Source organism: Phocoena sinus, chromosome 11 (genome assembly GCF_008692025.1).
Source record: "Phocoena sinus isolate mPhoSin1 chromosome 11, mPhoSin1.pri, whole genome shotgun sequence".
Classification (NCBI taxonomy): Eukaryota; Metazoa; Chordata; class Mammalia; order Artiodactyla; family Phocoenidae; genus Phocoena; species Phocoena sinus.
In genome coordinates, this window is record NC_045773.1 from 102,280,372 (window position 1) to 102,297,224 (window position 16,853).

A 16,853-nucleotide genomic window follows, 5' to 3' on the forward strand; every position below is an offset into this window, starting at 1 on the left:
TGGTGGGCCCCGGGCGCTGATGGCTGCCGGACGGTCCGCCACCCCGGGTGGCCGAGAAGCACCAGGTCAGAGCGCGGGAGAGTCTGGGCACGTGGGAAGTGGGGTGGCGCGGGGCCGCAGGCAGAGTCTCGTCGGCAGCTTGTGTGAGAAGAGCAGGTACGCCTCGGAGGGCTGAGCAGTCCCTGTTCGGGGCAGACGGGGAGACGGCGGTGGCTAGGAAATCAGAAGATACGGATCTGGTATGAGACGTCTCAGGTGAGCTCGTCCATCAGCAGTGAGACGAGGGAAAGTCAGATCCTTACGACCCAAGTACCCAATGTGACTGGATCTTTAGGAGAAGACTTTTAATTTGTTCCAGGTTAATTCTAACCAGTTCTTTTGAATCGACAAAGCCAGGCTGGAGAGGAGGGTGGAGGAGGCCTATATAGTCAGTAGTCTGCGGCTCTGGTCCACAGCCTGGCCCCCCAGGCGGCAGGGCAGACCAAGGGCCGGCCTCTCGCGTAACCCTGGGTCTGCACAGCCCTGCTCAGCACCCACGTGTGGCCACGGGGCCTTGGCCGCAGCAGGGGTTGTGGAGATAAGAAAACTCAAAAGTGTGTTTAGATTAAGTAAAACCTGTGGTCAGTGAGGAGTAGCCTGACAGCACCTCTGAGCAGTGCGGGCCCCCATCCGTCTTCTCTGGCTGGAGGGTCTGTTCCCTGTGCAGTGTGCCGCCTTTTCGTGGAACTGTCCATGCATCTTATAATCAAATGAAAGCAGGATTGCCCACGTCTCTTCCCTTGACAGAGCCTCCGATTAGACTTTCCTGAACCAATGCCTTTGATTCCGGGCTCTTTCTTGACATACACCTGTGAGGAGTCCTATTTCCTTGGTTTCTGGATGAAGCCTGTCCCTGGAATTGTGGACACACCAAGAGGCTTTAGTCTTCTGTCCGATTATCTCCGATGTTTTCCGCAGCCTGGGGAGGGTCCACTCGCTGTGCTCTGAGGTCAGGGTCAGCACTTGCCTTCCTGCCAACGTCAGGTCCTGTCCTACCAGACGCTGCACATCACAAAGGGGGTTGTATCAGCCAGGGACTTTAGGGGCCTTCGCCTTAATGCCCAGGGAATCTGAGTGTGCCCTGAGGATGAAGAGAAGTAGATTGCTCTCACAGGTGATCTCTACAATCATCTTCTGTGCTCAGACGAGGAAACACGGTTTTAATATTTCTTCTGAAAATTCCTCTCTTTGTCTGCTTTTAGCCTCTGTTTTTCTCTCTCCCCCACGAGGATTCTAATCAGAGTTTAACAAGGTCATTACAGTTGTTGTAATTTTGCTTTTGTATTTCTAAGGCATAATGTTAAAATTACCAAACATGTCCATCTTGGCACCTCCATAAGCAGTAATATACCCTCAGCTCAGGATTTATGCCGTTAGTTTAGTCGTGGCCCATTGTGATGTTAAGAAAACAGTTTTCTGAAGCAACTGTAGTCCCCAAATGCAGGGCTGTGGGTGTCACTTAACATCAGCTAAGTGATGCAAAGGATGTGAGAGTTAGTGGCAGGGTGCACGTCAGGTTGTGCCTGGGTGGTCCGGCTTTTCAGTGATGCAGCCTGACACACGGATGTTCTCGCCATGAGACCACCATTCCGGAAAGCACTTCTTCCTTCGTGTACACGGGCTCACCAGGCACTTCTAGAACCCTGACCCTTCGTGTGGTGCTGGGGAAGAAGAGGTGTAGGGAAAGGTCCATACCCCCGGGGCGGGGACAGTACCATAACCCAGGAAAGGATCGTCCAGAGAAGGCAGCAACCATCTCAGTCTTTCTGTTATTTCAAAGTTAAAGCCATTTCAGGCCTGCTTTTTAAAATAGATTTTTATTGAATGGGAATGAAAGAGGGATTGGGCAAAGTTGTTCAATCGAATTAATTTCGCTTTTGGTTATCCCACCACTCAGGAAAAGTAGGGTTTTAATGTTGGGCTGGTGAGGCTGGTGGTACACGGCACACACCTGTGCACCCGTGTTGCTTCCTCTAAGGGTCTCGATTCCACGGCAATAAGCGAAACTACAACAGAGACGGGAGTGTGAAGTGCATGCAGTTGGTTTACTCTGTCACAAAGGTCGTTTGAAGAACGAATCCTGACCTCTTAAAAGCAGTACTTTGTAGAAGGTGGAGAAGAGTTTGCAAGAATTGAGCGGACAGCTGTAATTAGGTACTTGCCCTTGAACCCGCTAACCAGAATGGTTCTTCTCTAAAGCACATATTTCAGAAAAGCAGAATGTGGGAAATAGTGTCACCTAGAGGAGTGGTCTCCGAAGTAGTCTGACTGTTCACTGCTATCGGCAAAATATCTTAAAGCATATGGCAATATTTTACTCTATTTATAAATGGATAAGCAATACATGTATACATATTTTTATAAACATTTCATATATTACAGACATAAATTATATGTGCTCAATATTACTAAGACATATTTTTAAAAGTAAGTAAAATATACATTTGGAAAGAATGGAGAAAGAATAGAAATTAGTTCTAACATTTCCTCCATGCCCCTCAAAGACTAGCTGGACAAGCTTGGGAACACAGGTCCACTCAGGACACCAGCCCAGGAAATGGGACAGAGTAGAGAGAGCAAAACTGTGTTTTGAATACTTGGGTATTCGGGCCAAATCACCTTTCTTTCCCGAGTCATTCTACATCCACTAATATTATAAAAGGAATGGGGAAATGGTTACAAAAGGAATCCATGGGGCTTCCCTGGTGGCACAGTGGTTGGGAGTCCGCCTGCCGATGCTGGGGACACAGGTTCGTGCCCCGGTCCGGGAAGATCCCACGTGCCGCGGAGCGGCTGGGCCCGTGAGCCATGGCCGCTGAGCCTGCGCGTCCGGAGCCTGTGCTCCGCAACGGGAGGGGCCACAGCAGTGAGAGGCCCGCGTACCGCAAAACAAAAAAAAGGGATCCATGTGCAAATATATGAGTAATGATTAAGTGAACAAATTAATGAGTGACTGTGAGTGAAATGGGGCCCTCGTGCTCGTCCGGTCCGTCAGCATGAATTCAGCAAAGGACACAGTGTCCGGCCTGATTTTTTTAATCCTTAGCAGACGGTGATCATAATCCTTCCAGCACCGACCAGTCCTCTTTAATCAGTACAGAATACGTTTGTTTTTGGAAAACAAACAAGATGTGCTTACACACCTGTACTTCCTATTTTAGCAACTTCTACATATAACTTGGAAACACTAAGAACGAACTTCATACTGAAGTCGCTGCCCAGAAACAGAAGAGGAGAAATACGTCTTCTGTTTTTCGGGAACTCTTCAGTTCAAAGTTCCTCTAGATGTCAGTATGACCTAGGGAAATGAAAATATAATAGCCTGTGGCAATGAATAAAGACCTTCTTACGTTATCTAAATGGTGAATCATATCTGATATATAATTAAAGGAGAAAATGGTCTGGTTTGGAAGCCTGTTTCTTACCTTCCTCAGAACTGATAGCTCTCCTGTTGGTCAAATCAGAACACTGCACCCAGAGAGCGTCAGCACATCCTGTGGGCACCCACCACTGATACTGAGACGTCCCTGGAGGCAAACGCCTGGACGCTTACAGCCAAATTCTCAATTTTACATATTTTGATAGATTGAAATTAACTGACACACCAGTTTCTTTGTTGGTTTTTTTGGTGTTTTTTTTGGCGGTACGCAAAAAATTGGGAAAAGTGGGAAACTGATGAGAAAAAATGTTTAAGAAGGGCTTCCCTGGTGGCGCAGTGGTTGAGAGTCCGCCTGCCGATGCAGGGGACGCGGGTTCGTGCCCCGGTCCGGGAAGATCCCACATGCCGCGGAGCGGCTGGGCCCGTGAGCCATGGCCGCTGAGCCTGCGCGTCCGGAGCCTGTGCTCCGCAACGGGAGGGGCCACAACAGTGAGAGGCCCGCGTACCGCAAAAGAAAAAAAAAAAGAAAGAAAGAAAGAAAAAAAATGTTTAAGAAAATGTTGCAAGCTATACTGGGGTGGGAGTATGTGCTGATTGCTGTGCAAGTATAGAGCAGGGAAACTAAAAGACATTTTCCTGACCTTTCACTTAAAAGAGAAAGTTCCGAACTCCTGGGCTCTAATCTCTAATTTTGGTTTTCTGCAGAGTTACTAAACATGCCTCTGTGTTTGAAGGTCCTTATCTGAAAACTGGAAAGGCTCTGAACCTATGGGACTGCCCTTTGGATTGTTTAAAAGCACATTTATAATTTGTCTTGATATCTATGACCTGCACTGACATGGTGTTTCATGCTTGTAAGTCACCCTCAGGCAAATTTTACTCTCTTTCCAAAGAAAAAAAGACTGATTCTTTGGACATCCATACAATTTCATTAACTTATAACGCATAACTTCAGAACTTATGATAATTTGGGTGGGTTTATGTGGTATTTAAAAAGGGTTTGCTTAGCTAATTCAGAGAAACCAGGACTGTGAAAAGAATGTTTATCTCCTTAGAAAGGGGCCATCTGTTCTAAGCACTGTAGAAGCCCCTTTTATAAAAGCTTACTTTACTCTCCTACTTTCTGGTTTACAAAACCCACTGACATATAGCCTCTCGTTTTTATTTGATTTATATGTGAACTATATCAAGACAATGCAAACAGAGGTCAAGGGTGACAATCGCGTTACAATATCCTTTATCTATCCATGAAGATGGGCCTTCTTCTACAAACAATGCCAGAGTTTTACAAAATTTCTTCGAAAATAGTGAGGTCATTTGCTTTCAAACACTCTAGTCTGTACAGGGCTTCATTAATTCCGACTGTTCTACCCTCTAAATTACTATTTATTTTGGTTTTTTTTTCTGTGTTTGAATTGTGTAATATAATGGTTCTCAATATGGGGTGAGTTTGCCCACCGGAGACATTTAGCAATTTCTGGAGGCATTTTTTGGCTATTACACCTGGGTGGGGGAGAGTACTGTGGGCTTCGGGTGGGCAGAGGCCAGAGATGTTGCTAAACATCCTATAATCCTTGTGACATTCCCCATAACAAAGAATTCTCCAGCCCCAAGTGTCAGAAGTGCTGAGGTCGAGAGAGCCTGGTGTGATGTGTAACTCACATTACTCATTACTCAATCGTGTGCCCACAGGCTAAGGAGCAGGTGTGCTCACACCCTGGCCTGAAGGAAGCAGCACCAGATAAAGTCAAAAGGACGGCACCTGCCACAGGTAACCTTTCTATAAGACTAGATATTTGTGGGTCAAGCTCTGTTATACAAGTCGCGAGGTTGTTCTTGTTCAGAGGAAGTTACATGTTCGTGATGCCCTGTGTCGGGTGAAGTGCTGTTTGAATACCTTTGTTTGATTGGCTTTGGGTCCTACTAGTTACAAACTAGAAATTCTTTGGAGGCCCAGCTGTCGGTCCACTGGTCACGTTTTCTCCTACTTTGCTTCCCCAAAGCTTTTATCTGCCAATAAAGAGAAGCCTGTATAGAGATGCCATTCTGTGAAGCCAAAATGACACCGATCACATGCGTCCTCCATTAAAACACTGTGTCCTATGGTGGCTTTTAGAGAGATCTTCCCGGAAGAACAATCTGAGAAAGAAACGTTTAATAAAGCTCAACACGAAACAGGCTTAGAAGATTTTGCTGTAAGAAATTCCACAGAGCCAAGGGAAAGTGAAGATGGGAGAGTCATTTCATGCCCAGAAAGACTGAGCTGACAAGAAAATAATAGCTCTGGGGATGATAAGCAAGGCTCTGCCGATAAAAATGAATGGCCAGTGTTCAAAGAAGAGAAAAATGGGCTTCGTTCTAAGGAAAAGCCTGGTGACCGAGAAGCTAAGGAAAAAGGAGAATCCGAAATTCCAGATGAAACAGGGCTGGACGAGAGTTCAAATAAAGAGCAGTGTGTTTATAGAACTAACAGTGGTCAATCCTATGAAAGGTAGGGTTTAAAGCATTTGCTTCCACAGCTGACGTTTTCTGCAGATCTATGCGCCGTTGCGATTTAAGTCCATATCGAAGGATAACTGAAGTGACTCTGCTTTAAAGCAGTGGGTTAGAAGCCACTTGCCCAGCTGTGTGGAGTTTTCTTGGCCACGTTTTCTTGCCGTTATTTTTTCTTCTTGCCTGTGACATTTTCAGGCGTTTTAGTGTTTTCTAAGTCTTCTACCGAATGATAGATGGATATAATGATTAGTAGAAATCACATCCAGTACTTTTAAAATATCAAGTAAAAGTTTCCTATTTTTAGCAGTATAGAGCACATCCTTCCTAAGATTGATAACTGAGCAATGATCAGATTGATCAGATGTATGAATTGGCTGCTTCCCAAATATTGTGAGGATTGAGTACACAGTAGGTCACTGAATGATTCTTCCTCAACCGGGAAGTTTCACATATAAATCCAGGCAGTTATATAGCCAACTCAAATGAATTAATCTACGTTACGATGGGCCACAGAATCTGTTTGGAACAAAGACCATCCCAGTTCAAACATCTGTGGCATTTTTTAGGGATTTAAGACATGATTCTTATTTCTTGTTTTTCTTTTTTTGGCCACCCCGCGCAGCTTGTGGAATTTTAGTTCCCTGACCAGTGATTGAACCCAGGCCCTCAGCAGTGAGAGCTCGGAGTCCTAACAACTGGAGCGCCAGGGAATTCCCCTTATTTCATTCTTGACTAATGTATTTTGGAAACCAATTGTAGAGAAGTCTAATTTCCCAAGAATTAAATGTAACGCTAATGTTTACTAAGAAAGTCCATCACTGCAGAGATGTTTTTAGTAAGGTCTGGAGCTGTTGGGAAACTTAAGTTAGGTCAGTTCTTTCACCAGTAAAGGCTGACTCTCTGCTGTTACCACTCAGAGACCACTGCTCCTTTCACTTTGCTTTAACATGGTCACTTCTATCTTCTTTAAGGAAAGGAAGTGAAAAATGGAGATCAGACTAGCTAGGCAGTCACAAAATGACTGCCTTTGTAAAGGGTCAGTGGACTAACTTGGGGTCGTGAGGTTGTTAGGGAGAGTCCCCGGGGTGCTGGTCATCTCCGCCTGTGACCGTGCTGCTTGGGGTGAGGGGATGCATCCTGCTTCATCTCACCCCGAACACTGACATCGCCAACTCTCCATCACGAAGCTTACCTCCCTTCAACAAAGCAGCATCTTGAGGACGCTTTAGTGCTCAGAAACTTGGCCATCTGAAAGTTTTCTCCCGGAAGCTTTGAGAGCTGTGGCTGGATTTTATATTCCAGGTAAAATAATGGCAGCAGAAAAGCCATTTTCACATCACGAACCACAGGCAAGTCAGCGACAGGACCTGTTTTGCAGAACCCTCATCCAACAGAGCCCTCGGGCGGCAGTAAGTGGAGAGGGGCAGAGGGGAGCTTGGTCCAGGAGGAGAACAAGAAGAGCGGAATAGATGTGGCAGGTGCAGGTGACAGATGCACATGGAGGACACAGGACGCCGGAGGCGCCGGGGGGACCAACAAGACAAAGTCCTGGGGTCCCCTGGAGCAAAGACCCGCAGGCAGCAAGATCTGGTGACCCCCCTGGGTAGGAAACGGCTTTTCTTCCAGCCCTTTAAAGCTCCTTAACCTTTCCAGCAAACATTTCCGACTACATTTCACTTAGCCTAACAGCCTGGAGGAGACATCATGCCACATTGATGCCATTTGTGTTCATAACTCAATCACTTTTGGGGTTTTTTTTTGGTCTGAAGAGACGAATGCCACCAAGAGAATTCTTTCATACCTTCTTCACTTTTCAGCATATTTATGGTGTGAAGGGAGAACGTCCCCATCAAATCAATTGCCCAGAGATTTATATTATCTGAATCTTAAAAAATATGAACACTTGGCAAAGTACCTAGCTCAAGATAAGTGCTCAAGAATTACATTTTGAACAAATGTAAATTTTTGAAAGCAAAGTTATTATCTACTCACTTCCCTTCGTACCCTTTGTATGCACGTAAGAAGCTGCACGCAGTAGATGTTTAAGTAATGAATAAATGGGGAAATGAATAGGTTCACGGCAAGTAACCGTGGAAAAGTAAAAAGGATACTGGAAGAATATTAGTGAGTAACATGTATTTTAGAGCTGAGGTGGACTGGAGGTTAGATGCTTAGGCTGGAAGGTAGAAGGCGGGAGAAATTTGAGAGCTGTACAATATATACTTCGCCAGTTTTACTGGGTGTTTACCAGGAAAAATGCACCTTGGCACCTTAAATGTGTCTTGAATACTGGCTAAAATATTTTGGAAAGTCATATATAGTAATATCAAACCTTTCAATGACATGAAGAAATTTTTCATCTTTTTCTCTCTGCCTTAAAGAAAATAATGGACTTTATCAGTGGTGCTTTTAAAAAAATGGGTCAGTTTCTGGGGTTTGTGTTCAGATATCTCCAGTTTGAAAGTATTACCTGTTTGGACTGTACGGGGCTTGGAGATTTGCAGTTGTTTGACGTTTCTGAAAGCTGCCCTGAGGGAGCTAGGTGCCACGGTGCAGAGGCCCCGACACCCTTTCTCATAGGTGTGGCGCGTCACCTTCATGAGCCATGTATCCTAACACGAAATGAAAACTTACATTCCCTGGATCATTAGAAATCAAACAGGTGGCCCACTGTGTTTTCTTATTAAATGAGCACATTTGCACTCAGGCCCAGGCTTGGCCCTCGGGCCGCTTCTCACGCGTCCCTTCTCTCACCTCCAGACGAGGCCTGGGCACCACCTGCGCCGTTTGATCACCGCATCGTGACAGCCAAGCAGGCCGCGGTCAACAGCTTCTACACCGTGAGCAGAACTGAAATCCTAGGAGGGTGAGTAATGCTCACAGCTTCAACACTCTCGTGACAAAAGAGGAAAGAAGAGCGCTTTCAAAGAGACAGGTCCCTTTCTGTTGTTTTAATTCTTATAAGTGTTTTTATTTTTATTATTTTTAATTTTATTATTTTAGCTTTTGTACTGCTTCTTCACGTTTTTAAATTTTTATTTTATATTGGAGTATAGTTAATTGATAACGTTGTGTAGTTTCAGGCGTACAGCATAGTGATTCAGTTGTACATATACATGTATCTATTCTTTTTCAGATTCTTTTCCATTATAGGTTATTAGAGAATATTGAGTAGATTTCCCTGTGCTATACAGTGGGTCCTTGTTGTTTATCTATTTTATATATAGTAATGTGTACATGTTAATCCCAAACTCCTAATTTATCCTGCCCCCCGCCCCGCCTTTCCCCTTTGGTAACCATAAGTTTGTTTTCTATGTCTGTGGGTCTGTTTCTGTTTTGTAAATAAGTTCGTTTGTATCATTGTTTTAGATTCCACATATAAATGATATCATATGATAACTTGGCTTTGTCTGACTTACTGCACTTAGTACGACAGTCTCCAGGTCCACCCACGTTGCCGCAAATGACATTATTTCATTCTTTTTTATGGCTGAGTAGTATTCTATTGTATATACGTACCACATCTTCCTCATTCATCTCTTGGACATTTAGGTTGCTTCCATGTCTTGGCTATTGTAAATAGTGCTGCTATAAACAAAGAGATGGATCTTGAGAATTTCATAAGTGTTTGCCAGTCTCAACCAGAGAACCGGAAACATCATAAGCGAACATTTTAAGAGATGAGAGACGTTAACCATTTCTGAAAAGCATCACTGATGCCGGAGAGGTTGATGTGGTGACTACCCTCCACATTTAACATCTGCCTCACTTCCTGTGCTGTCGTGTCTGGAGTGAGTCCTCAGAAGGTTTGGAAGCTTGAACACCGAGGAGCAGAATGTAGAAATGAGCGAACACTGTACTTCTCATGGCACGTGTCCGTCATTGTTGGTTTCCGTTCATGCTGTTACCGTATGAATTACGATTATTGCTGTATTTCAGTCGGTTACTTGCCTCCCAGAAGGACTTATTGGCAGGACATCCACATCTCCCTGAAGTAGGAAGAGTCAAGTCTATCGGGGGCGGGTTGGTCACTGGGGGAAGTTCCTCCTCCTACCTCAGTCACAGTAATCCCCCTGCGAGATCTTGGAACTTAAGGCTTAAATTATTCAGTTGACTCCCATCAGCATATCTATGTAAAATAGGAAGAGGAAAGCAGAACATTTATACAAATACATAGAAATTTACTTACCAACACAGGGAAAACACGCGTGGCTACTACAGAGCGCGTTCCTGCCTATGGTCCTGGGGGTGAGGCTGATTGTGCAAAGCCCCTCCCCCCTCTTCCAATCCCATTTACCTTTTGCCCTTTGTCACGTGGACACACATGAACTTCCTCCTCCTCCGCTGGCCAGCTGACCCATTGTGGCGAAGGCCCCTCAAGCCTGTGAGGATGGGCTGGGGGGGGAAAGGGATACTTGGGTGGCAAGCCAGCGACTGTTTCTCTAAAGGAGAGAAGTTATTTGCAGAAGCGGCTTTGAAACAGCCACCAGGGTTTGCGCGTGCTTCTGACCGAGGTTTGTCAGTGACTCTTAGAGTTTCCTTCCTGCCCCTTTGGGCAGCGTTGACTCTTCTTCGTCATCCTGCAGGCAGGACCAGCTGCCCATCACCCCCTGTTCTGGGCTCAGTAAGTAAGTTAGAGGAACGCAGTCAGATGTATATGTTTGCCTCAAAACACAAAGAGGTCATCAGCAGGTGGACCTCCTTCTCAGTAGTAGGAGAGCCAACATGCAGCAAATTATCCTGCACTTCGGGCAGAGCTATTGCACCATGGCAAGGATCCCTGGACCCTGCATGCAGTGTCAGGCCCCTGAATTTTCCTGGGGTTCATCTCCCCCATGGCCTTAGAGTCCCTGCTCACCCCGTTCAGTTAGCATAACGTTATCAGCCTGGTGGACCAGCAGGGACCCTGTGAGGTCACCTCATCACTCAAAGCTTTGCAGAATAAACCAGGCCAGAGAGACAGACGGGGAGGCCCTAAAGCAAAACAGCGACGAGGCACCACTGCTGGGCCAAGACGTTCTGGGGGCCGTTGCTAATTAAGAAACAAGCCTTTTCATAATGAACAGCCACATCTGAAGCGCCTGGGGCTGTAGGTTCACGAGCTCCAGGAAAGAGACCACGCCTGGGCCGGTGGGCGGGATTGAAGTCGTGCTCGGCTGTGCTTACGGACCCACCTGCTTCTGCTCAGGGAGCGTGGCTGAGTCGGGGGGATGCGGTGCCCTCGCCTCCACTCCCACCCCTTCACTGTTGCAGCAGCCCTCTCCTCTGCTGTGGGCTTCTGGCCACGACGTTGGGGAGCTCTCCTTCCACTCCTGCATGCGGCCAGCGACACAGGCAGGCACGTGGGTTCCAGTTATTTCACTAAATCAAGCATCACAGCAAGCGAGTCAAATTTGAAGATTGTTCTTGAGTGTGCCTTTTGGTATGTGAGGATATTTGAAAGAAGCTGTCTTAAGAAGTATATTTAGGACTTCCCTGCTGATGCCGTGGTTAAGAATCCACCTGCCAATGCAGGGGACACGGGTTCGAGCCCTGGTCCGGGAGGGTCCCACATGCTGCGGAGCAACGAAGCCCGTGCGCCACAACTACTGAGCCTGCGCTCTAGAGCCCACGAGCCACAGCTACTGAAGCCCACGCGCCTAGAGCCCGTGCTCCGCAATGAGAGAAGCCACCGCAGTGAGGAGCCTGCTCGCCACAACTAGAGAAAGCCCGCACGCAGCAACAAGGACCCAATAGATCCAAAATTAAATAAAATAAAAATAAATACATTTATTAAAAAAAAGAAGTATATTTAAATTGATATCCAAGCTAAACTGTCAAAAAATCTCACAGGTGATTATGTAATATGTATTTTGATTAAATGTGTCTGTATGCAATTTTGTTATTACTTCTTATTTATTTATATGCAGTTTCCAAAGGTAATCTGATATGCCTGACCTACAGCCTGTATCACTCATATGCTTACGAAGCCTAGCTTGTTACATTCATATGTATTCAGAAAGATTCTATTTTTTCTGTGACGGAAGTTCTCAAATTTTAGGGTGCAAATGAACCACCCAAGGGACGTCATGAAACTGCAGCTTCTGGGGCCTCCCCCGGCCTTCCTGTATCAGTAGGGCTGGGGTAGGGCTGGGACATCGCCCCCCAGGGAATTCTGATGCCAGTGGTCTGTATCAGAACTTGACGTGTTCTAGGAGATATTTTTTTAAATTAATTAATTAATTAATTTTTCTCTGCGTTGGGTCTTCGTTGCTGTGCTCAGGCTTTCTCTATTTGCAGTGAGCGGGGCTCCTCATTGCGGTGGCTTCACTTGTTGCGGAGCATGAGCTCTAGGTGCGTGGGCTTCAGTAGTTGTGGCGCACGGGCTTATTGCTCCACGGCATGTGGGATCCTCCCGGACCAGAGCTCGAACCCGTCTCCGTTGCATTAGCAAGTGGATTTTTTTTTTTTTTTTTTTTTTTTTGCGGTACGCGGGCCTCTCACTGCTGTGGCCTCTCCCGTTGCGGAGCACAGGCTCCGGACACGCAGGCTCAGCAGCCATGGCTCACGGGCCCAGCCGCTCCGCGGCGTGTGGGATCTTCCCGGACCGGGGCACGAACCCGCGTCCCCTGCATCGGCAGGCGGACTCTCACCAACTGCGCCACCAGGGAAGCCCCTGTTCTAGGAGATATTGGCTACAGCACGTGCATAACAGGCTTGCTCATTCAAAGTCAAAAAGAGGGGTGCCGGGCAGCTGTATTGTTCACTGGGCAGTGACTGGAGCAGGGCCCTGGTGGGGACAGACCCTCATGCTGGGCCTCGTCCTCTTCTCTGGCAGGGGGCGCTTTGGCCAGGTTCACAAGTGTGAGGAGAAAGCCACAGGTCTGAAGCTGGCGGCCAAGATCATCAAGACCAGAGGCATGAAGGACAAGGTGAGGGGCTGTGCGGTGTGGACCCCACCTGGCCGTTGTCCTCACGGCGCTAAACCAGCCCTTCCCTCTCCCAGGATGAAGTGAAGAACGAGATCAACGTCATGAACCAGCTGGACCACGTGAACCTCATTCAGCTCTACGACGCCTTCGAGTCTAAGAACGACATCGTCCTGGTCATGGAGTAGTATGTCCCCTGCTGCTGCCCCAAACCTACCCACACAGCCAGGGCCCCTTTATATGCGGCTGCGGCTCTGTCCTGCCTCGGAGCTGCTGGACCATGCTGGGGCGCCCTGATTCTGACTTGCATGTGTCAGAATCTCATCCACTTCGGGAAGGAAATTACTCGGGAATTGACGCCTCCGTGTGAGATTTTGTTGATAAGTAGCAGGAGGACAACAGAGGTTTAGCTTTATTTCCAAGCTGTGCTGTCAAAGCCCCAGCTTAACTCTTGTTCTGGGTAACCTGGAGGAAAGTGATTCTTGAACTGCATCTCACCTTTGACCTAATTGCTAATACAAAGTTCATGTCAAACTCTTACAAGTAGGGCTAAGAAGCTTCTGTTTCAAATTACTTTTATAAAAACGTAGGAAGTGTTTAGTTAGAAAGTGAGTCATTCTGACACTGAATTAGTGTTTGTGATTCACATCCTTTCCCCAGCCCAGCCCCCATTTTGGCTTTTGTTTATCACTGTGCAATGGGGATTTTGGATAATAAAATATCCAGCATCCGCCACACGGAAGCATTTTATCACTGAAATTAGTCTAACCTTCCCGTGGTATTTGGAATCCCTCTCCCTGCCTTCTTAGCCTCCTCTTCATCCTCCATATGCGTTAGGAAACGGCAGAGATGGACCCATCCCAGAGCTGTAGCCACTGGATGAGAGGGCTTTGAGACTTTCCATCTGTGAAAGTGATGGTGGCTCAAATAAGGGCCTTCAACGTAAGAGGCATCTCACTGAGAAGGTAGAGACATAGCTGCCCACACACCTGTTGGAAGAGTCAGAGAGGCTCAGACACGAGAAACACGTGCTCATCAAGAGGTCATGACTCAGGGCGCCCCCCTCTTTCCCTGCAGTGTGGATGGAGGGGAGCTCTTCGACCGCATCGTTGATGACAACTACAATCTGACCGAGCTTGATACCATCCTGTTCATCAGGCAGATATGTGAGGGGGTAAGGCACATGCATCAGATGTACATCCTCCACTTAGACCTGAAGGTAGGGTGTGTTTTGCATCATCTGAAATGTAAACCCTTCCCAAACCCTCCCCTCAGTGAGTGGACTTGGATCAGGGGGCCCTGTTGGGTACTGTACACCAGCTTGGGAGATTGATCCTGTCACTAGGTACATATTCAGGAATTTGAAAATCTGGATTTTTAGCCTCATCTCCCCATTCTCAACTTCTCTCACCTCCTAATACGTGCATGTTTCCATCTGTAGGGAACGGCTATTCAGATTCTTGTAACTTGCCTTTGTTAAAGGAATTCACTGGGAGATGGTTTCCACCACCACCACCCCCATCATCACCACCACCATCACCACCATCACCATCATCACCACCAACACCACCACTACCACCACCATCACCAACATCACCACCAACACCACCACTACCACCACCATCACCACCATCACCACCACCAGCACCATCATGACCACCAGCACCACCACGATCATCACCACCACCATCAGTACCATCACCATCATCATGACCATCACCACCACCATCACCATCATCACCACCATCACCACCACCATCACCATCATCACCACCATCACCACCACTATCACCACCATAACCACCAACACCACCATCACCACCATCACCATCATCACCACCACCACCACCATCATGACCACCATCACCACCACCACCATCATCACCACCACCACCACCATCATGACCACCATCACCACCACCATCACCATCCTCACCACCACTACCACCATCACCATCATCACCACCATCACCACCACCACCACCATCATGACCATCACCATCATCACCACCATCACAGCATCCGTGTTGCATCCTCTCATTATTAGGATGAGTAGGTGGGAGAATTTTAGCTAACTCAGAATTTCCTGGTTGTAGCCAAACTTTCCGGCTCTCCAAGAATCCCCAGCACTCTCCTAAAACCTTTTAGGAAAGTGAGGACTTTAGGGATTGTTTTTCTACAGGCATACTAGAGCACGGAGGAGAAACCTATGGCAGAATGGGATACAGGGCAGCCAGAGGGAGGTGCTAAAAGGGCGAGGGGCAGAAGGGGGTGGGTGGGGCTGGGCAGCACCCTGGGAGCAGTGGAAAACCTGTGCCAACAGCGGGGAGCCAAGCCTTCTTTCTCCTCTTATTTAATGAGCCTTTCCTTTCGCTCTCTCTCCCATTATGAAGTCCCTAGAATTGGACGGTGCATAGTTACAACCGGGGAAGGACCAATAACTCCGACCAGCTCTAATTTCGTAAAGTGCCTCTTCTTGTGTGGCTCAGTCATTTTCTCATTTCCCTGTTTGCACAGCGTGACAGTGAGATAAAATATGTATTCTGTATAACATACCATCTACTGCAAGTCATCAGGGATTGCAGAGCTAAATAAATGTAACTTCCTTAAATAGGTTTCCATGGGCCGCTGCTCCTCTAACTTGGCTTCCCTTACTCTCTTGATTTATGTCTTTTGCCTCTCCCATTCACAGGCCAGAAGGAAGTGATATATAAAATGACACAGCCAGAGGTTAAAAATCATTAGCAAAGCCCGTGGCTATGAGCTGGTTTGATAATGCATGTTTTCACGGAGCATTTTCGAGTGTGGGTATTCTACACATATCCCTAAAGGGCTTTGACTGGCAACTGAAATGAGGACCTGACCTGTCATAAGTCAAACAACTCCATATGTGGCTTCATAATGTTGATTGAGGACTTGCAACAGGCAATTTTAGCCGTGGCTTGTATGTAAAGATCATAATAAAAGCGACAGCTGGATGAGTCATTAAGGGTCAGGCATCCCTTTCAGAAAGCTCCTTGGAAGGAAAGGGGCCCGAAATATTGAATGCTTGTCACTATGTAGGGGAGATTATAGGTGACTTAAGAATGGTCTCCTTTATATATTTTTTGTGTTTTGCCAAACTTATTCAATGAATATGCTTTAATTTCATAATTAGAAAAAAAATGTAACTTTTGAAAGTGCCCTCAGAGCTGTTTCTTTACATTCTGCGAGCAAATATTTTATGTCACGGTGCTCTTTGGAAATCGGACGGCTTTATACATGATCGATCAGTTATTTAAGCATGAGGCCAAATCTCCTTGTATGGCACCCACTTTTCCATAAGTCGCCTTTTCTTATAGACTTCTGTTTTAGAGATATTTTAGAAAAAAGGCTTCCAAAGACATTATGCCTGACCAAATGGACTATTGATTATTGGCAAGGTGACACTAGGTCATTTCATGAAGTGCTTCTGAGTTTCTGATCTCATTCTAACCTCTCCTCTACCTAGACGGGCAGGGGAGGGGCAGCCATGATCCCACCTAAAGGATGGGACATGAATCCTGGGGATTTGGCAACTTGGCTAACCTCCCCCTTCCCCCCAGCACTTAGGGAAGAGTTGGGGTTAATTAGAGCTTGAAAGTTTCAGGCAATTCTTTGAAATTTTTATTTCTCTTTTATGGATGACCTTGACTTTAAAACAAATCCCTTATTTTTCCCAGACCTCGGTTTTTCTATCTTAACAAAGGTAGGTACACTTGTAAGACATTCTGTAAACACCGAGCTGTAGTGCTACCTACCTTTCTCCTCGTCACCCTGAGACTGTCCGGTTGGCGGGGCAAAGTCTTTCCAGACTCAAACTCCAAGGGAACACTTAGTCAAGGGTTTTAGGCACTGAGGCCAAACTCAGCAAAACTCTGGAATTGCTGAGAATGGAGAGTGAACGGGGGTGAGGGAGCCCCTCCTTTCACATATGACTTTCCCACAGACTGAGCGCGAAGGGAAAGTCCGGAGGTTAGAGCCGTTCTCGTTACAGCGCGTGTTCAGTGTGG

The 16,853-nt window shown here is 46.7% G+C and overlaps 1 protein-coding gene across 1 annotated transcript in view; it reads left to right on the plus strand.

Moving 5' to 3' along the window:
* The window catches only part of MYLK4 (myosin light chain kinase family member 4), a 73,644-nt gene that overhangs the window by 45,471 nt on the left and 11,320 nt on the right, over positions 1-16,853 (plus strand). Inside the window, exons 3-7 of the mRNA XM_032647319.1 lie at positions 5,111-5,189; positions 8,675-8,780; positions 12,732-12,825; positions 12,900-13,009; positions 13,900-14,041. Of these exons, the coding sequence (XP_032503210.1) occupies positions 5,111-5,189; positions 8,675-8,780; positions 12,732-12,825; positions 12,900-13,009; positions 13,900-14,041 (531 nt within the window). The remainder of the gene's footprint in view (positions 1-5,110; positions 5,190-8,674; positions 8,781-12,731; positions 12,826-12,899; positions 13,010-13,899; positions 14,042-16,853) is intronic.